This window comes from Phascolarctos cinereus, unplaced genomic scaffold, assembly GCF_003287225.1.
Source record: "Phascolarctos cinereus isolate Bilbo 61053 unplaced genomic scaffold, phaCin_HiC Scaffold_3;HRSCAF=262, whole genome shotgun sequence".
In the NCBI taxonomy this organism is placed as follows: domain Eukaryota; kingdom Metazoa; phylum Chordata; class Mammalia; order Diprotodontia; family Phascolarctidae; genus Phascolarctos; species Phascolarctos cinereus.
Window position 1 is genome coordinate 159,292,794 of NW_027555736.1, and position 17,339 is coordinate 159,310,132.

General features: G+C 34.8%; 1 protein-coding gene across 1 annotated transcript in view; it reads right to left on the minus strand.

The window, feature by feature from the left end:
• Nucleotides 1-17,339, minus strand: part of UNC13C (unc-13 homolog C) — a 705,000-nt gene that overhangs the window by 446,306 nt on the left and 241,355 nt on the right. The window contains exons 5-6 of the mRNA XM_020981173.2: nucleotides 15,499-15,504; nucleotides 13,756-13,827 (exon numbers count right to left, since the gene is read on the minus strand). Coding sequence (XP_020836832.1) covers nucleotides 13,756-13,827; nucleotides 15,499-15,504 — 78 coding nt within the window. The remainder of the gene's footprint in view (nucleotides 1-13,755; nucleotides 13,828-15,498; nucleotides 15,505-17,339) is intronic.

Below are 17,339 nucleotides of genomic sequence, written 5' to 3' on the forward strand. Positions count from 1 at the left end.
ATGACAACTTTCTTGATATTTCCAGCAACCAAGCCTTCTCCAACAAAATTATTTTGCATTTACATAGATGTGCATGATTTTCTTCCTGTGGAATGTAAGCCTTTTGAGGGCAGGGACTACTTTACATTTGTTTTTGTATCACTAGCATCTAACATAGTGCCTAGAACAATAAGTTAATTTTTTTTTATAAATACTTGTGGATTGATTCCTCAATTCCTAACAAGGTTCTATTTATATCATAAACATAATGCTTATTTAATGAATGTGTCATGCTCAGCTTTTCAACTGATTATGTTGATCTTGTCTTAGAGAAAATCTTTCAGCTATAAAAGTTGCCTGCTAGAGTGTAAAATGTTATTAAGCTTTTCATTTAGATGTACCAATAGAGTTTCGGCCAGTCTTCAACAAAATCTTTTATGGTGTTACTTTTTTGGAATTTAGCTATTGAGCTCTAAGAGATAAGAATGGAGTTGAGCTCTGTCCAGCAACTTTCTGGCAGAAAATCATTGCGATAGTTTGGGGAAAAAAAATACCACTATAGCAATTTTAACATTATATTGCCATAGAATGTCCAGCGGGTACAGAGCAGAGCCAGCTACAGAATCTAAGGAAGGAAAAGGCATGTATATGGATTCTCATTAGTTCAAATATTTAAAGAGCCACATTGGATAAAGAAAAGATGTTCTTGGTTAGCCAAAGGGTCTTGCATCATCTTCTAAGACTGAATAATCCATATTCTTTTACATATTTTAGAAATAAATTTTATTTTAAGGAATAGTTGCTCAGTTTTCCATAGAAGCAATTGCTTTAGGATAGAGTGCTCATTTAACAGCAGCAGAAATTGTTACATCATCACAGGTGCTGGGGAAAAGGAATAAAAGACTAAGGTACTATAGTTGGCTGCTTGTATTTTCTTTTGTTTAAGCACCATGACCCATTATAGCTGAAAGAGTCAGGTTAATTTTTAAAGGGAACATGGAAAATCTACTAGATAGTACATTGAAAATCAATTGAATGGGACATTAAAGTAAATCTTAACATTTAGAAGTTAGAGAGAAGCTAGAGAAAAAAATGCTAGATAATTAAATAGAGAAAATTCATCCACAGTGGCAAGAGAGAATGATAATTTAAAAAAATATTTTCCATTTTAAATTTGGGGAATTATAAGCATTAGTTAGCCAAAGATGAAACTAATTAAAAGTGGATGGCTTGTAGAGATGTGCAGTACTCCAGTAAAATAGAAAAAGTAGGGAATATGATATGAATAAAAGGTCAGTCAACTCAGATGTCTTTACTGTGGTGTATAAGTAACCCTGGGAAAAGGCTCTGCCAGGGGAATGTAAGCTGTGGCAAGTTAGACAGTACTGGAAAGGCTTGTGGTATTCCTGGTAACAGATTGTTTGCTTCCCAAGGAAAAGTCTAGCTAAACATGGAAAGGATTGTCACCACTTGGTTGGTGACTTACTGATAAGTTCCTTGGCCATAGCAACCCATGAAACAAGAAATATTTAAAATTGCCTTATTCCTATGCAATCCACTTCTACTTCTGGAGTAATGACCATGGCAGAATCTCACAAAAGGGAGGAGATGGTGCTAATAATCACAGTTTTGACATTTTCTGTAAATGTGAACTTAGCTATTATTACTTAAATGTTAGATCCACTGATCAATAAGTGGTGATAATAGTAGAAAGACTGGATCATGTTAATATTGGCATTAATCCCACAAAAGAAACTAGGAGAAAAAAATAATTTGCAGCTAAATGAAAGTCTTCCCTGGTAAAGCAAATAAAGGTTTGGGCAGTTAGTTTGTTCATATATCCAAAGGCAACAGCCAATAGCTTTATGTTTGGTCATCTTTCATTGATATGTTCATGGTTACCATTTATAGAAACCCTTCAAAGAAGATAATAGCATCTTATGGACCAATGCTCACTGCAGACCATCAGAAGGTAGCAATTATATGAAGAATCTGATTAAGACTTCAAAAAGAAATGTACGTGTATTTTAATATTTTATGACTTTGATCAAAAATGGATACAGAGTAGAACAATGATTAAATATGTTGGAAAATATGGCAGAGGAGTAAAAAAGTAAACAAAGGAGAGCAAAGGCTGGTAGTCTTGCATGGAAGTCTCATGTCTAAAGATACCACAAATGCGTTGATCAAGAAGATAGTGTAGAGTCACTGTACATGGCAAATACCATCTAACAACAAGATTGGATTATAACTTAATAGAAAATATTAGTTATCAATGTAGGATTCATGGCTGAATTATCTACATGTATAATCAGACCATTAACTTGTTAAAGCAAAGATAAAAATCAATATCAAATTAGAAGAATAAAAATAAGAAGCCATAGAGTGCAACTGAAACAGGTGCAACTTTACCCATTTAAATAAACTGTTGATGACAAAACTGGGAAATGAATTTTTAAAAACCCAAACATTCATCTGGACTATCACCATTTCCTAAGTACATTAATTGATGTAAATTAGATATCACAATGAGAAGAACAAAAGAGTCCAACATGGCCTTACCTAGCAAATGTTTGATCTCCTGGACAAGTTTACATACAATATAGCAATGTTTTGGGAACTTAAACTCACTTATAAAATCTTATTACAGAAGATAGTGGAATAACATGAACTACACCAAGGGGCAGCTAGGTGGCGCAGTGGATAGAGCGCCGGCCCTGAAGTCAGGAGGACCTGAGTTCAAATCCAACCGCAGACCAAACACTTGACACTTACTAGCTGTGTGACCCTGGGCAAGTCACTTAACCCCTATTGCCTAAAAAAAAAACCAACCCAAAAACATGAACTACACTATCTCATAAAGCAGAAGCAATGGAGGGGAAAACAAAGGTACAGAAAGCTTACAGAAGACTCAGTTAATCAAGATCACCCCCAGGCAATTTTAGGATGAAATCTGAATGACAACAAATAGGTGAAAAATAGAAAAGTTCTAGCATAATTATTAAAGCCATTAATTCCATTTGAGACAACGAGTCATCATATATGGATTAATCATGGTCCCCAATGTGCTGCACCAAGTTGAAATGAAGCTTTAAAAACTGAAAATAGCTGGACTAATCAAAATATATGCAGAGAACATGGACAGCAAGTATCCATCCTGAAGGCAACAATTGTGAGGATACTAAGGAATTAATTCTCGTTAATTAATCTGACATACTTGCAAAAAATCATGAGTTACCACCAACAAAAATGATGATCAATATTCCAATAAGCATTAGCCCATTTAATCTGTACATGAATTGAGGATATCCTTGATGAATATATGAGAATGGAAAAGGCAGGCTTTCACAAACAATATTCTACAGCAACTACATATTTACAATAATATAACTCTCTGAAGAGAACAACAAAATCCTATTTGTTGGCCATTTTTAAAAAGAATTTGATTTGGTAGAGCAAAATTTAGCCTTAAAGGTTCTCCTCCAACAAGGTGTCCCCCCTCATATGTTAAAGCATGTAAAACTCACTTTTTTTAAATGCAAGAGTTAAAAGAGAAAGAGTATATGTTAGCAAAAATAAAAAATCCTCCTCTCCTGAAGGATCCAGTGCAGAGTCCAAATTAAAAAGGAATTCCCTATACATGATGAGGTCCTATTTGTAGGTGACATTGCATCAGCTTTATTAATCATTGAATATTGCAGAACCTTCATATTTAGCCCCACAATCACTGAAAAGAACTCAATATAACTGGTTACACAGGAGGAAAAAAAAAGTAGAAGAATCTCTATTGCCCAGACTATGATAAATACCTGGGTGGGTGGCTCACAGATCTGTTCTGTGTGTGTATGTGTGTATATACAGACATGCACATATATATCCATAAGTGTACACATACATATATATTTATATTATTGACCTTTCTCTGTATACACACTACATATAATATATAATAATTACACATATATCTAGATGGAAAACTCATGGAGCTATTGCGGCTTTTTTTGCTACTAGAAAGATAGGGTGGTACAGTAGACAGAAGACTGAACTTGGAGTCGTGACCTAATTTGCAGTATGACCATAAGAAAATAATATCTTTGTACCTTCTTTCTCCCATATGTAAAATGAGGGTAATAGTACTTTTCATATCTATGTACATATATATAAGCATGTCTATATATGCATATAATACACATCACACACACATGTATTTATTTAGTAAACACTGCATTTCAAATGTATGATAAACTGGGTGCAGAATTGAATAGGAGAAGAAATGAAATTGGGAAGTTTCACAATGCTTTTATTGACACTGACGCAGAACGTTGTCAATAAGGCCACAGTCAGTCAAATGAGTTTATATTAACAATCCCTACCAGGCTATCAAATAAGTGAAGAATGCAAATCACCAAGATAATGATGTGGACACTAAGTTAGTCCATCAAAACATATAAAGAGTGTGTCTAAAGTTTTAGTGCCATGTTAAGCTTAAATAGATTAATAGCATGAGTAGCTTTAATAGATTAAGATGTGTCTGAGACTTTTAGGACACTCTGAGTATTGGATAGGTCCTCCAAAAAGAAAATAGATTGCACACAAGCTTGAACAGGAGAAGGATACCAGGTTGTATTTCATTTGGGAAATGAGCAGTGCTTCCAAAAATCCTGACCCATTTCCTGTAGCCAAAAATCCATTTAAAAAAAAATCTCTGTGATATCATATTCCTATAAATCATGGGACACTGTAATCTGTGAAATCTCCTAATTACAGGAGACCCAAATAGCCTTATAAAGACAAATAAAGTGTCTAAATTGGAGGCAGCATAATACCAGTGGTGATTGACACGTGACAAGTAACATATAACATACCCTTTATGATTTACATCCCCAGAAAAAGAGGTGACCAGTCATGTAATAAAAAAGGATAGATGGATAATTCAAATGTTATATCGATGTTCATTTGAAAAAAAAAAGAGTCCGAATGTAAACGTAAAGCCTATATCAGATTGTGCGCCCTCTTGGGGAGAGTAAGGGGGAGGAAGTGGGAGAAAAATTTTCAACTCAAAAGAATATGGAAGTGATTGTTGATAAATCAAAATAAATTAATAAAATTTGAAAAAAAAAGAAACAAAAAGAGTCCATAGTAGGTTCTATGGCATGTTTTGTCTTTCCTTTATATAGGCAATTAGGTGATGTAGTGGATAGAGCACTTAGTCTGGATTTAGGAAGACCCAAGTTCAAATTCAGCCTCAGACACTTACTAGCTATGTGACTTTGGGAAAGTCACTTAACCTCTGTCTGCCTTGTTTTCCTCAACTGTAAAATGGCTATAATAAAAGTACCTATCTCCCAGTGTAATTGTGAGGATCAAATGAGATAGTATTTGTAAAGTGCCAGGGGTTAATAAATACTAGTTCCCAGGGGGAAAAACATAAAATTGTAAGACAAGATGAGAAGATGTAAATCAGCTGTGATAATAAAAACTGGCATTTATGTAATATTTTCAAGTGTACAAAGTGCTTTAAGCATTATTTCATTTTTGCCTCAAAACATCCTCTGAGATAAATGCTATAGCTATTATTATCTTCACTGTATAGATGAGGAAATTGAGGCATAGAAGCTTAAGTTATTTCCCTGTGATTACACAGCTAGTCAGGGCCTGAGGTCACATTTGGAATCTGGTCTTCCTAACTCTAAGCCCATCATACTCTCTACTATATCATGCTACCCTTCTAGCAAGGGGTCTCTAAGAGATCCATTAATATGTGATTCAAGAAAGGTATTCAAGTATCAGTAAGTATTGTGACCACAAATGGTTTTATACAAATTGAGCACCCATCTAACTTGTTAGAATTGCCTCCAAATGACCTGGCTATTTTGTCATTATTTAGAATAGTTAAATCAACATGTTATGAAACCCTAGAAATGATCTCAAAAAATATTTTGACCAATGACAGTGTTAGTGAATAAATTTATGACCTTTGAAGACTACAAAGGGAATGATACTTATTCTGACATTGTTTGGGTTTATTCATTTTAAAATGCATACAACTAGTTTAGAGTTATATGGTATCTGTTGAAATAGATGCTCAAATAGCTAAGAGTAGTGTCAGGATATTGGTCTCTGAGGGTAAAAGTAGTCCACAAGGGTTTATAAGCAAGAGTTGTGGGGAATAACAGAATGTGTTTATTTTTTTAATGTTTTTATACCAATACACCAATGGACCAGTTTTCTTGTTGAAAATGAACATTCTCTCAAATGATGCAGATCATAATTTAATATTCCCTGCCCATTTCATATGACTCATCCATGTTTTTGCACAAATTTCCCATGAGGGATCTACTAATGAGCTGGGAGCCTTTCCCCATGTTCTCTTCATGCTGAATGGGAAGCACTGCAACTATGTACCAATCGTCCTTGGCTTATGATAAGTGAGGGGTCCATCTTTTCCTTTAGTTATATATTTCAGCTGGAAATTCAATTAAACACAGTACTTTATCAAAACAGGTCCTGTGGTATAGCACTGAGCACTGGAGTCAGAAAGACCTGGAATCGCATCTGGTCTCTGACAGATGCTTGTTACCTGTATGACCCTAAGTAAGATTCTTCTATCAACTCCCTAGGACTCTCTGAAGTTATAAACAGGATTTGTCTGTGTTTATGTATCACATGTAGAATTTCCTATTATTTAGAAAAAGATTGATATAATCTGTTGATTTTTTTCCATCTTAACAATCAAATCAAATTTATTTTATAGCCAAACCCCTCTACATGAACTGAAATTGGGTATTTAGATGTGTACCTTCTCCTAAAATTTGACTAAAATCAGTTTTGCTAATGTCTACAGATATTTTAAACAATAAACTTAATCTAAACTTAAACTTGCTTCAACTCTATAAACATATATTATGGTACACATACAGATTTATTGATCTTAACAATGGCAAAATCTCCTCCAAATTCTTCATTCAAGAACCAGAATATTTAGATTGCAGGAGAAGAAAAAAAAAGATTGGCCACAAATACGGAATTAAAATAAGTCTAAGAGTTAAATAGTAATAGCTGGTATTTTTAAAGTGCTTGAAGATCTGCCAAGTGCTTAAAAGCAGACCTTGTCTTATTTGATCCTCACCATAAACCTTTGAAATAGCTCCTATAATGCTGGGTCTAATGTCAGAAAGACCTGAATTTAAATCTGGCCTCAGGCACTTACTAGCTGTGAGATCTTGGTCAAGTCACTTGACCCATTTACCTCAATTTTCTCATCCATAAAATGGAGATAATAATAGAACCTTCCTCCCAGGATTGTTGTTAGGATCAAATGAGATAATATTTGTAAAGTGCTTAGCACAATACCTGGTACATAGTAAGCATTATATAAATGTTAGCCATTTTTCTTATTATTAATGAATAGTAGTAGTAATTAATTTTATGTAGTAGTATGAAGAAAAGGAGAATAGCTAGGCAGTATATTGGTTAGAGTATGGGTTTGGAATCAGGAAGACTCATCTTCATTAGTTTAAATTTAACCCTGGGCAAGTCACTTAACCTTGTTTGTCTCAGTTTCCTCATTTGGAAAATGAGCTGGAGTGGGAAATAGCAAACCATTCCGGTATCTTCACCAAGAAAACTCCAAATGGGGTCACAAAGAGTTGGACATGACTGAAATAACTGAACAATAGTAGTAACAGTAGTAGAATTAGTAGAAAAAGTAATAGTAGAATTAGCAGAAGTAGGAGTAGGAGTAGAGGAGGAGGAAGAGGAGTAGAAGTAGTAATAGTAGCAGTAAGTAGTAGAAGCAGTAATAGTAGTAGTTAGTAGTAGTAAGTAGCAGTAGCAGTAGTAGTAGTAGTAGTAGTAGTAGTAGTAGTAGTAGTAGTAGTAGTAGTAGTAGTAGTAGTATTTACAGCTAAAGAATCTGAGGTTCCAAGAGGTTAAGTGACTTACCTTGGGGTCACAAAGCTCTCATGTATCTAAATTAGAATTTAAACCTAGATCACTCTGACTCCAAGTACAAGAATTTATGCACTATACGTATTACCCTGTCTGTATAATAAAGAGCATGAGTCAGTAAGAATTTTTACCAAGGGTAATGATGTGCTCTTTTATATCATATTGGAATCAATATCCAATTTTCCAAATGTTAAGAGTTGTCATTGAAATGGTGACAGTCTTCTTTGGAATTCAGCATTCTCTTCTCTCCAACTTAGTTAATAGTGTGTTAATGAATAGCACTCCCCCTTCTCCTTTATGAGTTATGTAATATAGAGGTACATTGTTTGTAGTCTAGGAGACCTAGTTTCACATTCTGGCTCTAACACTTCCTAGCTGTGCATGAGGATGTATAAACCAGTGAAATTCTCTAAGCAGGTTTCCTCATCAGTAAAAGGGCAACATTTGTACAACCTGCCTCATAAAGTTACAGTGAAGAAAGCACTCTGTAAATTATTATTATTATTATTATTATTATTATTATTATTATTATCATCATTATTATTAATTTATTACTATACATACCAATTTACTTGACCATTTCTTTCCCTGGGTTCCCAGTAACAAGCTTCTAAGACTTTGGGATAAACCAACCAGCCCATTCCAGAGCTTTCATTGAATAGTTTAGTTGTTGTTTTCAAGGCCTGGTTTTATTACTGCAAGGTTGGTAGGGAGTGGGGAGAAGGTCAAGCAGGGAGAGGGAAAGAAACACCTTTAAATGATTTCATGGCCTACGGCCAGGTCAGAACCGTATTGCTATTGGCCAAAAGCTGTACAAGACTTAGGAAGGCTATGTACAATGTGACCTTTAAATTAAGTTATAAAGATCAAATCCAGGGAAAAAAAGTGAATTTCAGAGTGTCAAAATAGGTAGTATTTCAGAGTTAGTTTCATAAAAGAAGCCATTAAGTCAACATATCACTGTGTTGATTTAAGGGCAATGTCTAAAACACTTTCAGCTACACTTTTTGAAGCAGTTAATGCAAAGAGTGACTCTAAAAGCTATATCCCTATCCATCTCAGACAAAAACGAATGCTTTCCCAGCAATGTTCTAGAGTGACTAATAGCCAAAATTACTAAAAAAAAATACTAATAACGTGGGGGTATGAGATTTGTAAGGCAGGATGAAAGGTAAGGTAGCTGATCCTCTGATTCAGTCTTACAAGTACAATCACAGTGGGCTACGAGTGTCTGGTGGTCTTCATTATTCAATCAACTAATCAACAAGCATTTAATAATCATCTCTTATATACTAGCCACTGACAACTATCTTCAGTCATGGTCAGAAGCATGATTTGGAAATGGATTTCCTAAAATGTCTGATATGTCCCCAAAGACTTCACTGTGGTGGTTTTTTTTTCCTCTTCAAATTCAAACTTTTGAAGAAAATATATGCATATTCAGAGCTTAGATTATACTCGATTATGTTTTTGGATGTCTACTCCACTGGAGCAAATTATATTCATTTTAAATGATATGAATTCATTTTTGTATTCCCATAGCCTGGGCTACTACACACCCACACCTACACCGCCCCATATACACGCACAGGCGCACATGCGTATGTGTGTGTGTGTGTGTGTGTGTGTGTGTGTGTCTACAGTTACCCCTGCCCCCATAATCTGGAAAATCCACATATAATTTTTGGCCTTCCTTTCATACCAGAGAAGAAGTCTGAATTATGATATTTAAAATAAAATATGTTGATATTATACAATATTTTATATACATTTTATGCATTTCTGAGTTTCTAAACCTTTTTATGTCATCTGCTTTGTGTGTCATCTGAGGCTTCCACAAAACTCTCCCAAAATTCCCATTTAATTTCTTATGCCAACCTACAATATATTGAAATTGTAATGGGGAAAGTTGCAATGAGGAAGGGATAATGGTGTATACACACACACACACACACACACACACACACACACACACAAGTGTAAAGGAAATAGAGAGGTTAGGAATGGTGGGGAGAGATTCTATTTCCTTTTCCCCAAGGACACAGCATAGGAAATATAACTTATCTCTACATAACCCAGATGCATAGTTATGAAACAAGTGTAGCTAGTAGTAATAGAGGAATAAAGCCAGCAGCATTTATGATTAGAACTTCTCACCAGGCAGCTGCTGACACTCTACTCCTACTAATAATACCCGATTTTAGTATCATAGGAAAGGGATTTTGTGCCTAGCCATAAGAGTCACCAGGGGCTCTGTGATTGGCTGAGGCACAGGGTGATTTGTGGTTCACATGGATATAGAACATCAAACCCACAGAAGGTCCTTGTTTCTGCCCTTCCTCTGAGAACCTGACACCCTGCACCAGGGTTCAAATCCCACTCTTTACAGTCCCAGTCATGGGGCTGGGAGGACAGAAGTGGGGGTGGAGGGGGAGCTGGGGAATATAAGCTCACTGAGGGCAGGAACTGTGCTTTTTGCCTTTCTTTGCATCTGTACTGCTTAGCCCAGTGCCTAGCACATAATAAGCATTTAACAAATTCTTATTGACTGAGCTGAATTCAAGCACGTCTTTCAAATGCTTTCTATTGAAAATGTGAACAAAAAAAGTTACCAGCCTTATAATGCAGGAATGATGACAGCTACCTATTCAGACACAGAAAACAGCTATAAGTAGTGATGTCTAAATTGAAAGTTAAATAATGCCACTAATACGGAAATATAGTTTGCATGACTTCACAGATATAATGGTATCATATTGCTTGCCTTCTCAATGGATGGGAGAGGGGCTGTAGGGAAAGGGAGAATTGAAACTCAAAAAACTTTTTAAAAAATTAATGTTTTTCACAGAAGATAATGTCAAAAATAACATAAGAAAAGAATGTCTATGAAAAATAAAATTTTACTCTCCCTACCAATTCTTCCTCATATATTCTGTTATTGATGTTCAGATCTGTGAATATTATTAACGTAAGGAACTCCAAGTAGAAGCTCTTTCCACTAAATTAGATTGCTAACTCCTTTGTAACTTAGACTTTAAGAAGGCAGTCTGGAGGTTAAATGACTTGTTTGGAGTCATACAGCTAGAATGTGTCAGTCAGAACTTAAACCCTGCTCTTTCTGTCTCTGAAGCTGGCTCTCCAACCACTATATGAATTGGTCTCCCTTACTAGCTAAGTGAGAAAAAAAAATCAACCCTCTGTATATTATTTTAACATTAAAATTTAGTCCAGAGCATCTTTGGAGAATACAATTCATTTACTTCTCCCAAACTTAAATTAATCTTTTTACTCATAAAGGGGAGGAATTGGTGAAATGAAGCACTTGGCTTTATTTTTTTCATTCCTGGCACAATTTTAATGAAGAAGATGGCCCCAAAATATGAAACATCATTTTGGATCAATCATTGAAATCTTCAATTTCCTTAGGAGGAATAACATTTTTTTTTACTGCACTTTGCTTTTATGAAAATAGAAAATCAACCTCTTGCTATTTTTTCACCTGGTCAGCCCTTTATCATTAATATAAGAGCAAATACTTTCAGCCAGTTCCTTTTACCCTGAGGATGCCAGTGAAGAGTTCTGACATTGAAGAACTGATTTTATTCTATTTAACATTTATCATTGGTTTTCACATAACAACTGAATGTGACAGCTTGTAGAGTCTGACACTGAAATGGGGCTGTGCTACAGAAGTCACATTTCATTTACATTGCCAGACATGTGCCCTTTGGAAATGGGCATCTGAGGTTTTGAAAGGGTTCTCTGTGGACTCTGACCTCACCTCTACCACGCCACAAACCAGAAGCCGCATCACAAAGCTGAGTGGTCATTTCTAGGCTAAAACATAGCTCAGTATATGCTGTAACAAAAAATAAATGAATAAAATCCCATGAAATTAGAAAAAGTCGAAGCTGAAATTTAATAGTCTTTGCATTTTCATTTCCTTTTTCTTAGCCTTCGTAAGATTGCATGTCTAGGGTAAAAATCAAACTCCATATTTCCAAAGACAATGAAAAGGAGTTCCCCCAAACCCAGGTGAAGGGCATCCTTGTTTTACTTTCTTTCAAGGTACAATTGATGATGTAGCACTTGGGAGGAATGGGGAAGTCTCCTATCCCCTCATCCTGGGGAAGAATAACAGAAACATCAGAAAGCACTCATATATTCATGAACCAAAGCCTTCTCTCTCTGCCTGCCCCAGCCTCCAACTCTACCTCAGTCCTTGGACACAAATAGTCTTCACACTTCCATTCCAGTCTCCTTGGAGAATACTCCTAGTCATCTATGCTGCCTATACTCCAGCTCCCTGGGCAAACAATGCCTACTGGTCAATGCCTAAATTTGTTGTGGAGAGCAATTAAGTAGTTGATAAAGCGAACAGATACAAGAAGACTGGAGCTCAAATTCTTTCATAGACAATAGCTGCATGACTCTAAGAAAGTCACTTGACCTCTTCTAGCCTCAGTTTACACATCTGTGAAAATGGGGATAATAATAGCACCTATGTCACATCGTGGTTATGAGGATCAAATTTGATAATGTAAGTAAAGTGCTTCTTTATGCACCTTGAAGTACTATATAATATATAAATGTAGTATAGCTCTAATAATTAGTAATTAGTAATATTTTGTATAATGTAGTATAATAATTTATATTTAAAAATTTTAATAAATAACATTAATTATATTTATAATTTACAATAAACAATATTTATTTTAATATATTAAATATAATTAACAATATAAATAAATGAATGTGTTTATAATTTATAATAAATAATAAATAATTTAGTATGATAATTAGTAAAGCTCAAATATATAGTGATATATAATATAGCTCTAATAATTATCATGTATGATAGAATATTATTAAATAATAATATAAAATTTAAAATTATTATTATTATATTCAACAGATAAGAGGACCAAACTTACAGTTCGAAAGATCTGACTTCTATCCCTTATAATCTCACAGCCCTAGAAAACTTTCTTAAACCACGTTAGAGAAGAGCTTCTTATCTTCCTTAATAAAGGGATTCTTTAACCCAGAATTCCCTGCATAAATGAAATGACAAATCTAGATCCGCCCTTCTATGTCCCGGCCCCCCAATGGTTGTAACCACTAAAAGGGATAAAGGTATCTATGTTCCCATGTCCAATGAGACAGACAGAATGGCAGACAGAACAGCAGACAGACAGAGTCAGAGAGAAACAGACAGAGAAAAAGACAGTGAGAGACAGAAACTGAGACAGAGAGAAGGTGAGTTGGGAGAGGGGCAGGGCTTGAGGTTGTATAGGATGCAACATGGGTTATCTGAAAAGCAAATGCTTATCTGTGACAATAAAAAGAGAGAGAGAGAGAGAAGTTATCAGACTGGGTGTTGCTGATAGCTTGTGATTATCCAAAACGATATCCTGATCTGAGAAGATAGAGAGAGTGATGCCAGCCACACTCCATGCTGAGAGCTTTATGTGGGAAGGGTCTGTCATGACTTGTCATGAAAATCTTTATAGCCATTAGTACATGTAGGGACAGTGTCTGAAAGTTACTGCACTAGAAAGTTGAGGGAATAATGAGATATGGGGACAGATTTTCCCTTCATTCTCTCTGCTATTTACCTACATCTTTTTCATATTGTGTGTTGCACATAATTTATCTCAGGAAAAATGCCCCAGTGAAGACTTGTTTATTTTTCATCTCAGTTATACATCAGAGAACATCACCAAAACTTAAGGAGATAAACTTTCTGCGGAGCTCTGCTCTACTCCCTCCCCATTAGTAAGCCCTTTGATAACATACTTCATTTTTACATTAGATAACACTTACCAATTCCTCATTGTTCAGAGATGTCCGAATAACCATGGCCAGGGAGATTCCAGATTTTCGGGCAGCTAATGTCTAAGGCAAATATCATAAAACCATTACTAATAAATAGAGCAAGAAATGCCAATAAAAATACGAACAACAAAATATTAACCGTTCCTGCCTGACACCTAACATGTGACATCTTAATTTCTCTTTCCTTTGGTAGCATTAGGCAGAGTACCATTTATTTACTTTGGCATGTTCATATAAAGACCGCAATTGGGATTTTCTTGGCAAAGATACTAGAGGTTTGCCATTTCCTTCTCCAGCTTATTTTATAGATGAAGACACGAGGCAAACAGGGTGAAGTGACTTGCTCAGGGTCACACAGCTACTAAGTGTCTGGGGTCAGATTTGAACTTGGAGAGATGAGTCTTCCTGACTCCAAGCCACTCTGTCCACTGTGCCACTTCATTATCCCAATCTAGACCATTTCCTAAAAGTTTCCAGATGAGGGCACTAGGGTCTACGTTATTAAAGAAGTAGTCAAAAGACTTGAGTTTCCCTTCTAACTCTTACTAGTAATGTAGCCTTGGACAAAACCACTTTACCAATATAAGCATCAGTTTCCTTTCCTGTAAAATAGAGATAAAAATCCCAGTCTTGCTTAAGGGCTGAGGAACAAATGACATAATGGAATTGAACTTAGTTGGAAGGGTATAATGTTCCATATATAGGTATAGAGCATTGCCATAGAATAAGTAAGGTATAAATACTATTAACTGACTTGTCTAAAGTTTAACCACAGTCTAATAGTATTTATAGTTTTTTTTAAAAGAATCTCTTAAGTAAACACAATCAGTTTCTTAAGTAAAACTTGATTTATCATATGAAGTTGTTGTAAACTAAGCAGATGTTAATACATGATGGATCTGGAACATTGATTTAGGACTTAATTTTAAAAAATCGTTCATAACCCCATTGAAATGGTCTTTTAGATCCAGCCTGAAAAATGCTGTGCTACTTTCTCAAAAATAGTCTGGTTTAATGAGAGAGAAGTCAAGATTGGGTGTCAAAATACTAGGGATGTATTTTTGTATTTGTCATTATGAGGATGCAACTCAATTGGCCTGATTGTCAAAATGAGATACCTAATATTTATGAAGATTTGGGGCATATAAGGCATGCAAAGTTTTTCTAATGACTGAGAAAATGACAACTATGTAAGTCTTTAAAAGTAGCTTTCAGTTAAACACAGGGAAATCAGGAGAATCACCAGTTGAACTCCACTCTACTGCAAGCATAATTCCCCTTTGGAGCTCCATAGTTTTGTGCTATGTTTTCTAAAGGAGAACCATTCCCTGAGAAAAACCATGGCAAGCTTACCTTCAAAGTTTTTAACAGCCTGATTTACTATCTCTAAAGAGAAGAAATCTCCCCTCAAATTTGCAGGGACTGTTTTGTTTGTCCTTTGTCACAAAATTAAGTTGTTGATCAGTTGTCCTTTGGCTGAGTCCAATTCTTTGTAACCCCATTTGGGTTTTTCTTGGCAAAGATACTGGAGTAGTTTGACATTTCCTTCTCCTTCTCAAAAAGTATACTTAGTCTTTATCTATTTATTTTGTTGTTGTTGAATGAGGTGATATATTCTTGGATTAGCTCTGCCTCATATAACAATCCAGTTTCCCCTCCTCATAAATTAAATGCAATATACCCTTGGGAGCTCAACATATAGTAATTGAATGAATTTAAAAAAATACTTACCATGGCCTGAAAAATTCCAGCAGTGGGAAGAAACAGAGTATGAATAATTAGCTATTTAAAAGTAGAAAACTGTATAATGATGTTAAATAAACATAAAACATTCTTAAAATTCCACATTGCATTAGAAATGAGATAATCATTCAGATGTACATACAACCTCTTCTTTTGTAATATAAGCATTTGGAACTAATTTTTTTTGTACTTTATAACTATAGTGATAGTTTTTGAATAGATTATCATTAGAAATAAAAATCACTGATATTTATGGCAAGTTTTTATGCATTACCAGAAATAAATGGTGCATTCTAGGCAATACTTAGGAAATACTAAGGAATACTAAGAAATACTTAGGAAAAAATGTGAAAAGATTTTGTCAGACATTAAAAGAATTTCATAATAATTTCTAAATTATTAACTTATATTTTAATTTAGATTTCAAATATTCTGGAAGGAGAAAACTGTATAATCTTAAATAGTGTATTTCTAGTGGAATCTGAAACATATTATATTCTGATTTTGAAGCTGATTTATTTCCTTAGTTATATGCTATTTCATTGGTTAACATCTAATCATATTCCAAAGATGGTAAGGTAAGTTCAATAAGGAGTAAATAGCACAATGGATGGAAACAGAGTGGGAGAGAGGGAGGGAGCAGAGGAGAGAGAAAGGGAAAAAAGAGGGATAGGGTAGAAGGCATATTACTCACAAAGTGAGTAGTACACAATAAGATGATTCCTTTTACTACACTTTCATTGCATATGTTTTAACTGGCATTTTAAAGATTCCTATCCTGTTTACTTTTACCACTATTCAGATCTCATTCTAAATTGTAGGGGATTGCTAATCACTGTGAAGCTCTATAATGTGCATGGCCTAATGAGCATTTTAATGACTAGAGTACCACAGGAATTTTCAGTGGTAATTAATATTCTTCAGCAAAAGACGATTTCTAGTTAATTTTGTTTAGACCAGAGCTCACCAAAGAGTAAGAATTCTCATATGCCCTACCTGAATTGATTTCTTTACCTCAATTACTACTACCTAGTTCCATAGTAATAAGTGAATGCTGAGTGAATTGAAAACTTGAATTGGTCTTTAAATTTGGCATATTAAACTCAGTCATTTTTTTTTCATTAATGCAAACAATTCCATTTTAAAAGGGCCAAAATACAGCTGTTCACCTAAGGTTCATATGGCACTCTGCTGGATGCTTTCTTACTTAACTGTAGGGTGATTTTGCCTCAATTCATAATTTCAAATTGTATCAATAGCAGGCATAAAGTTATATTACTACCAGATTTAAAAATATAGAAGGCAATACCTTCACTGAGGAGAAGGAAGAAAATATAAATATAGCATTCATAGGCAGCTAGGTGGCTCAGTAGATGGAGAACCTGCCCTGGAGTCAGAAGGACCTGAGCTCAAATCTGGCCTTAGACACATAACACTTACTAACTGTGTGGCCCTGGGCAAATCACTTAACCCCAATTGCCTCACAAATTTTACATCTATCTATCTATCTATCCATCTATCTATCTATCTATCTATCTATCTATCTATCTATCTATCTATCTATCATCTATCTATCTATCTATCTATCATCTATCTATCTATCTATCTATCTATCTATCATCTATCTATCTATCTATCTATCTATCTACCTATCTTTCTGTCTGTCTGTCTGTCTGTCTATCTACATATATATACACATGTATATATACGCATATATATATATACACATATATATATATGCTAATTTGGATGAATTCAACATCTTAGATATTTTAATTCATGCGACAATTGTAGGCTAAGAAGTTAATACAAAAGGCAATTTTAAAAAA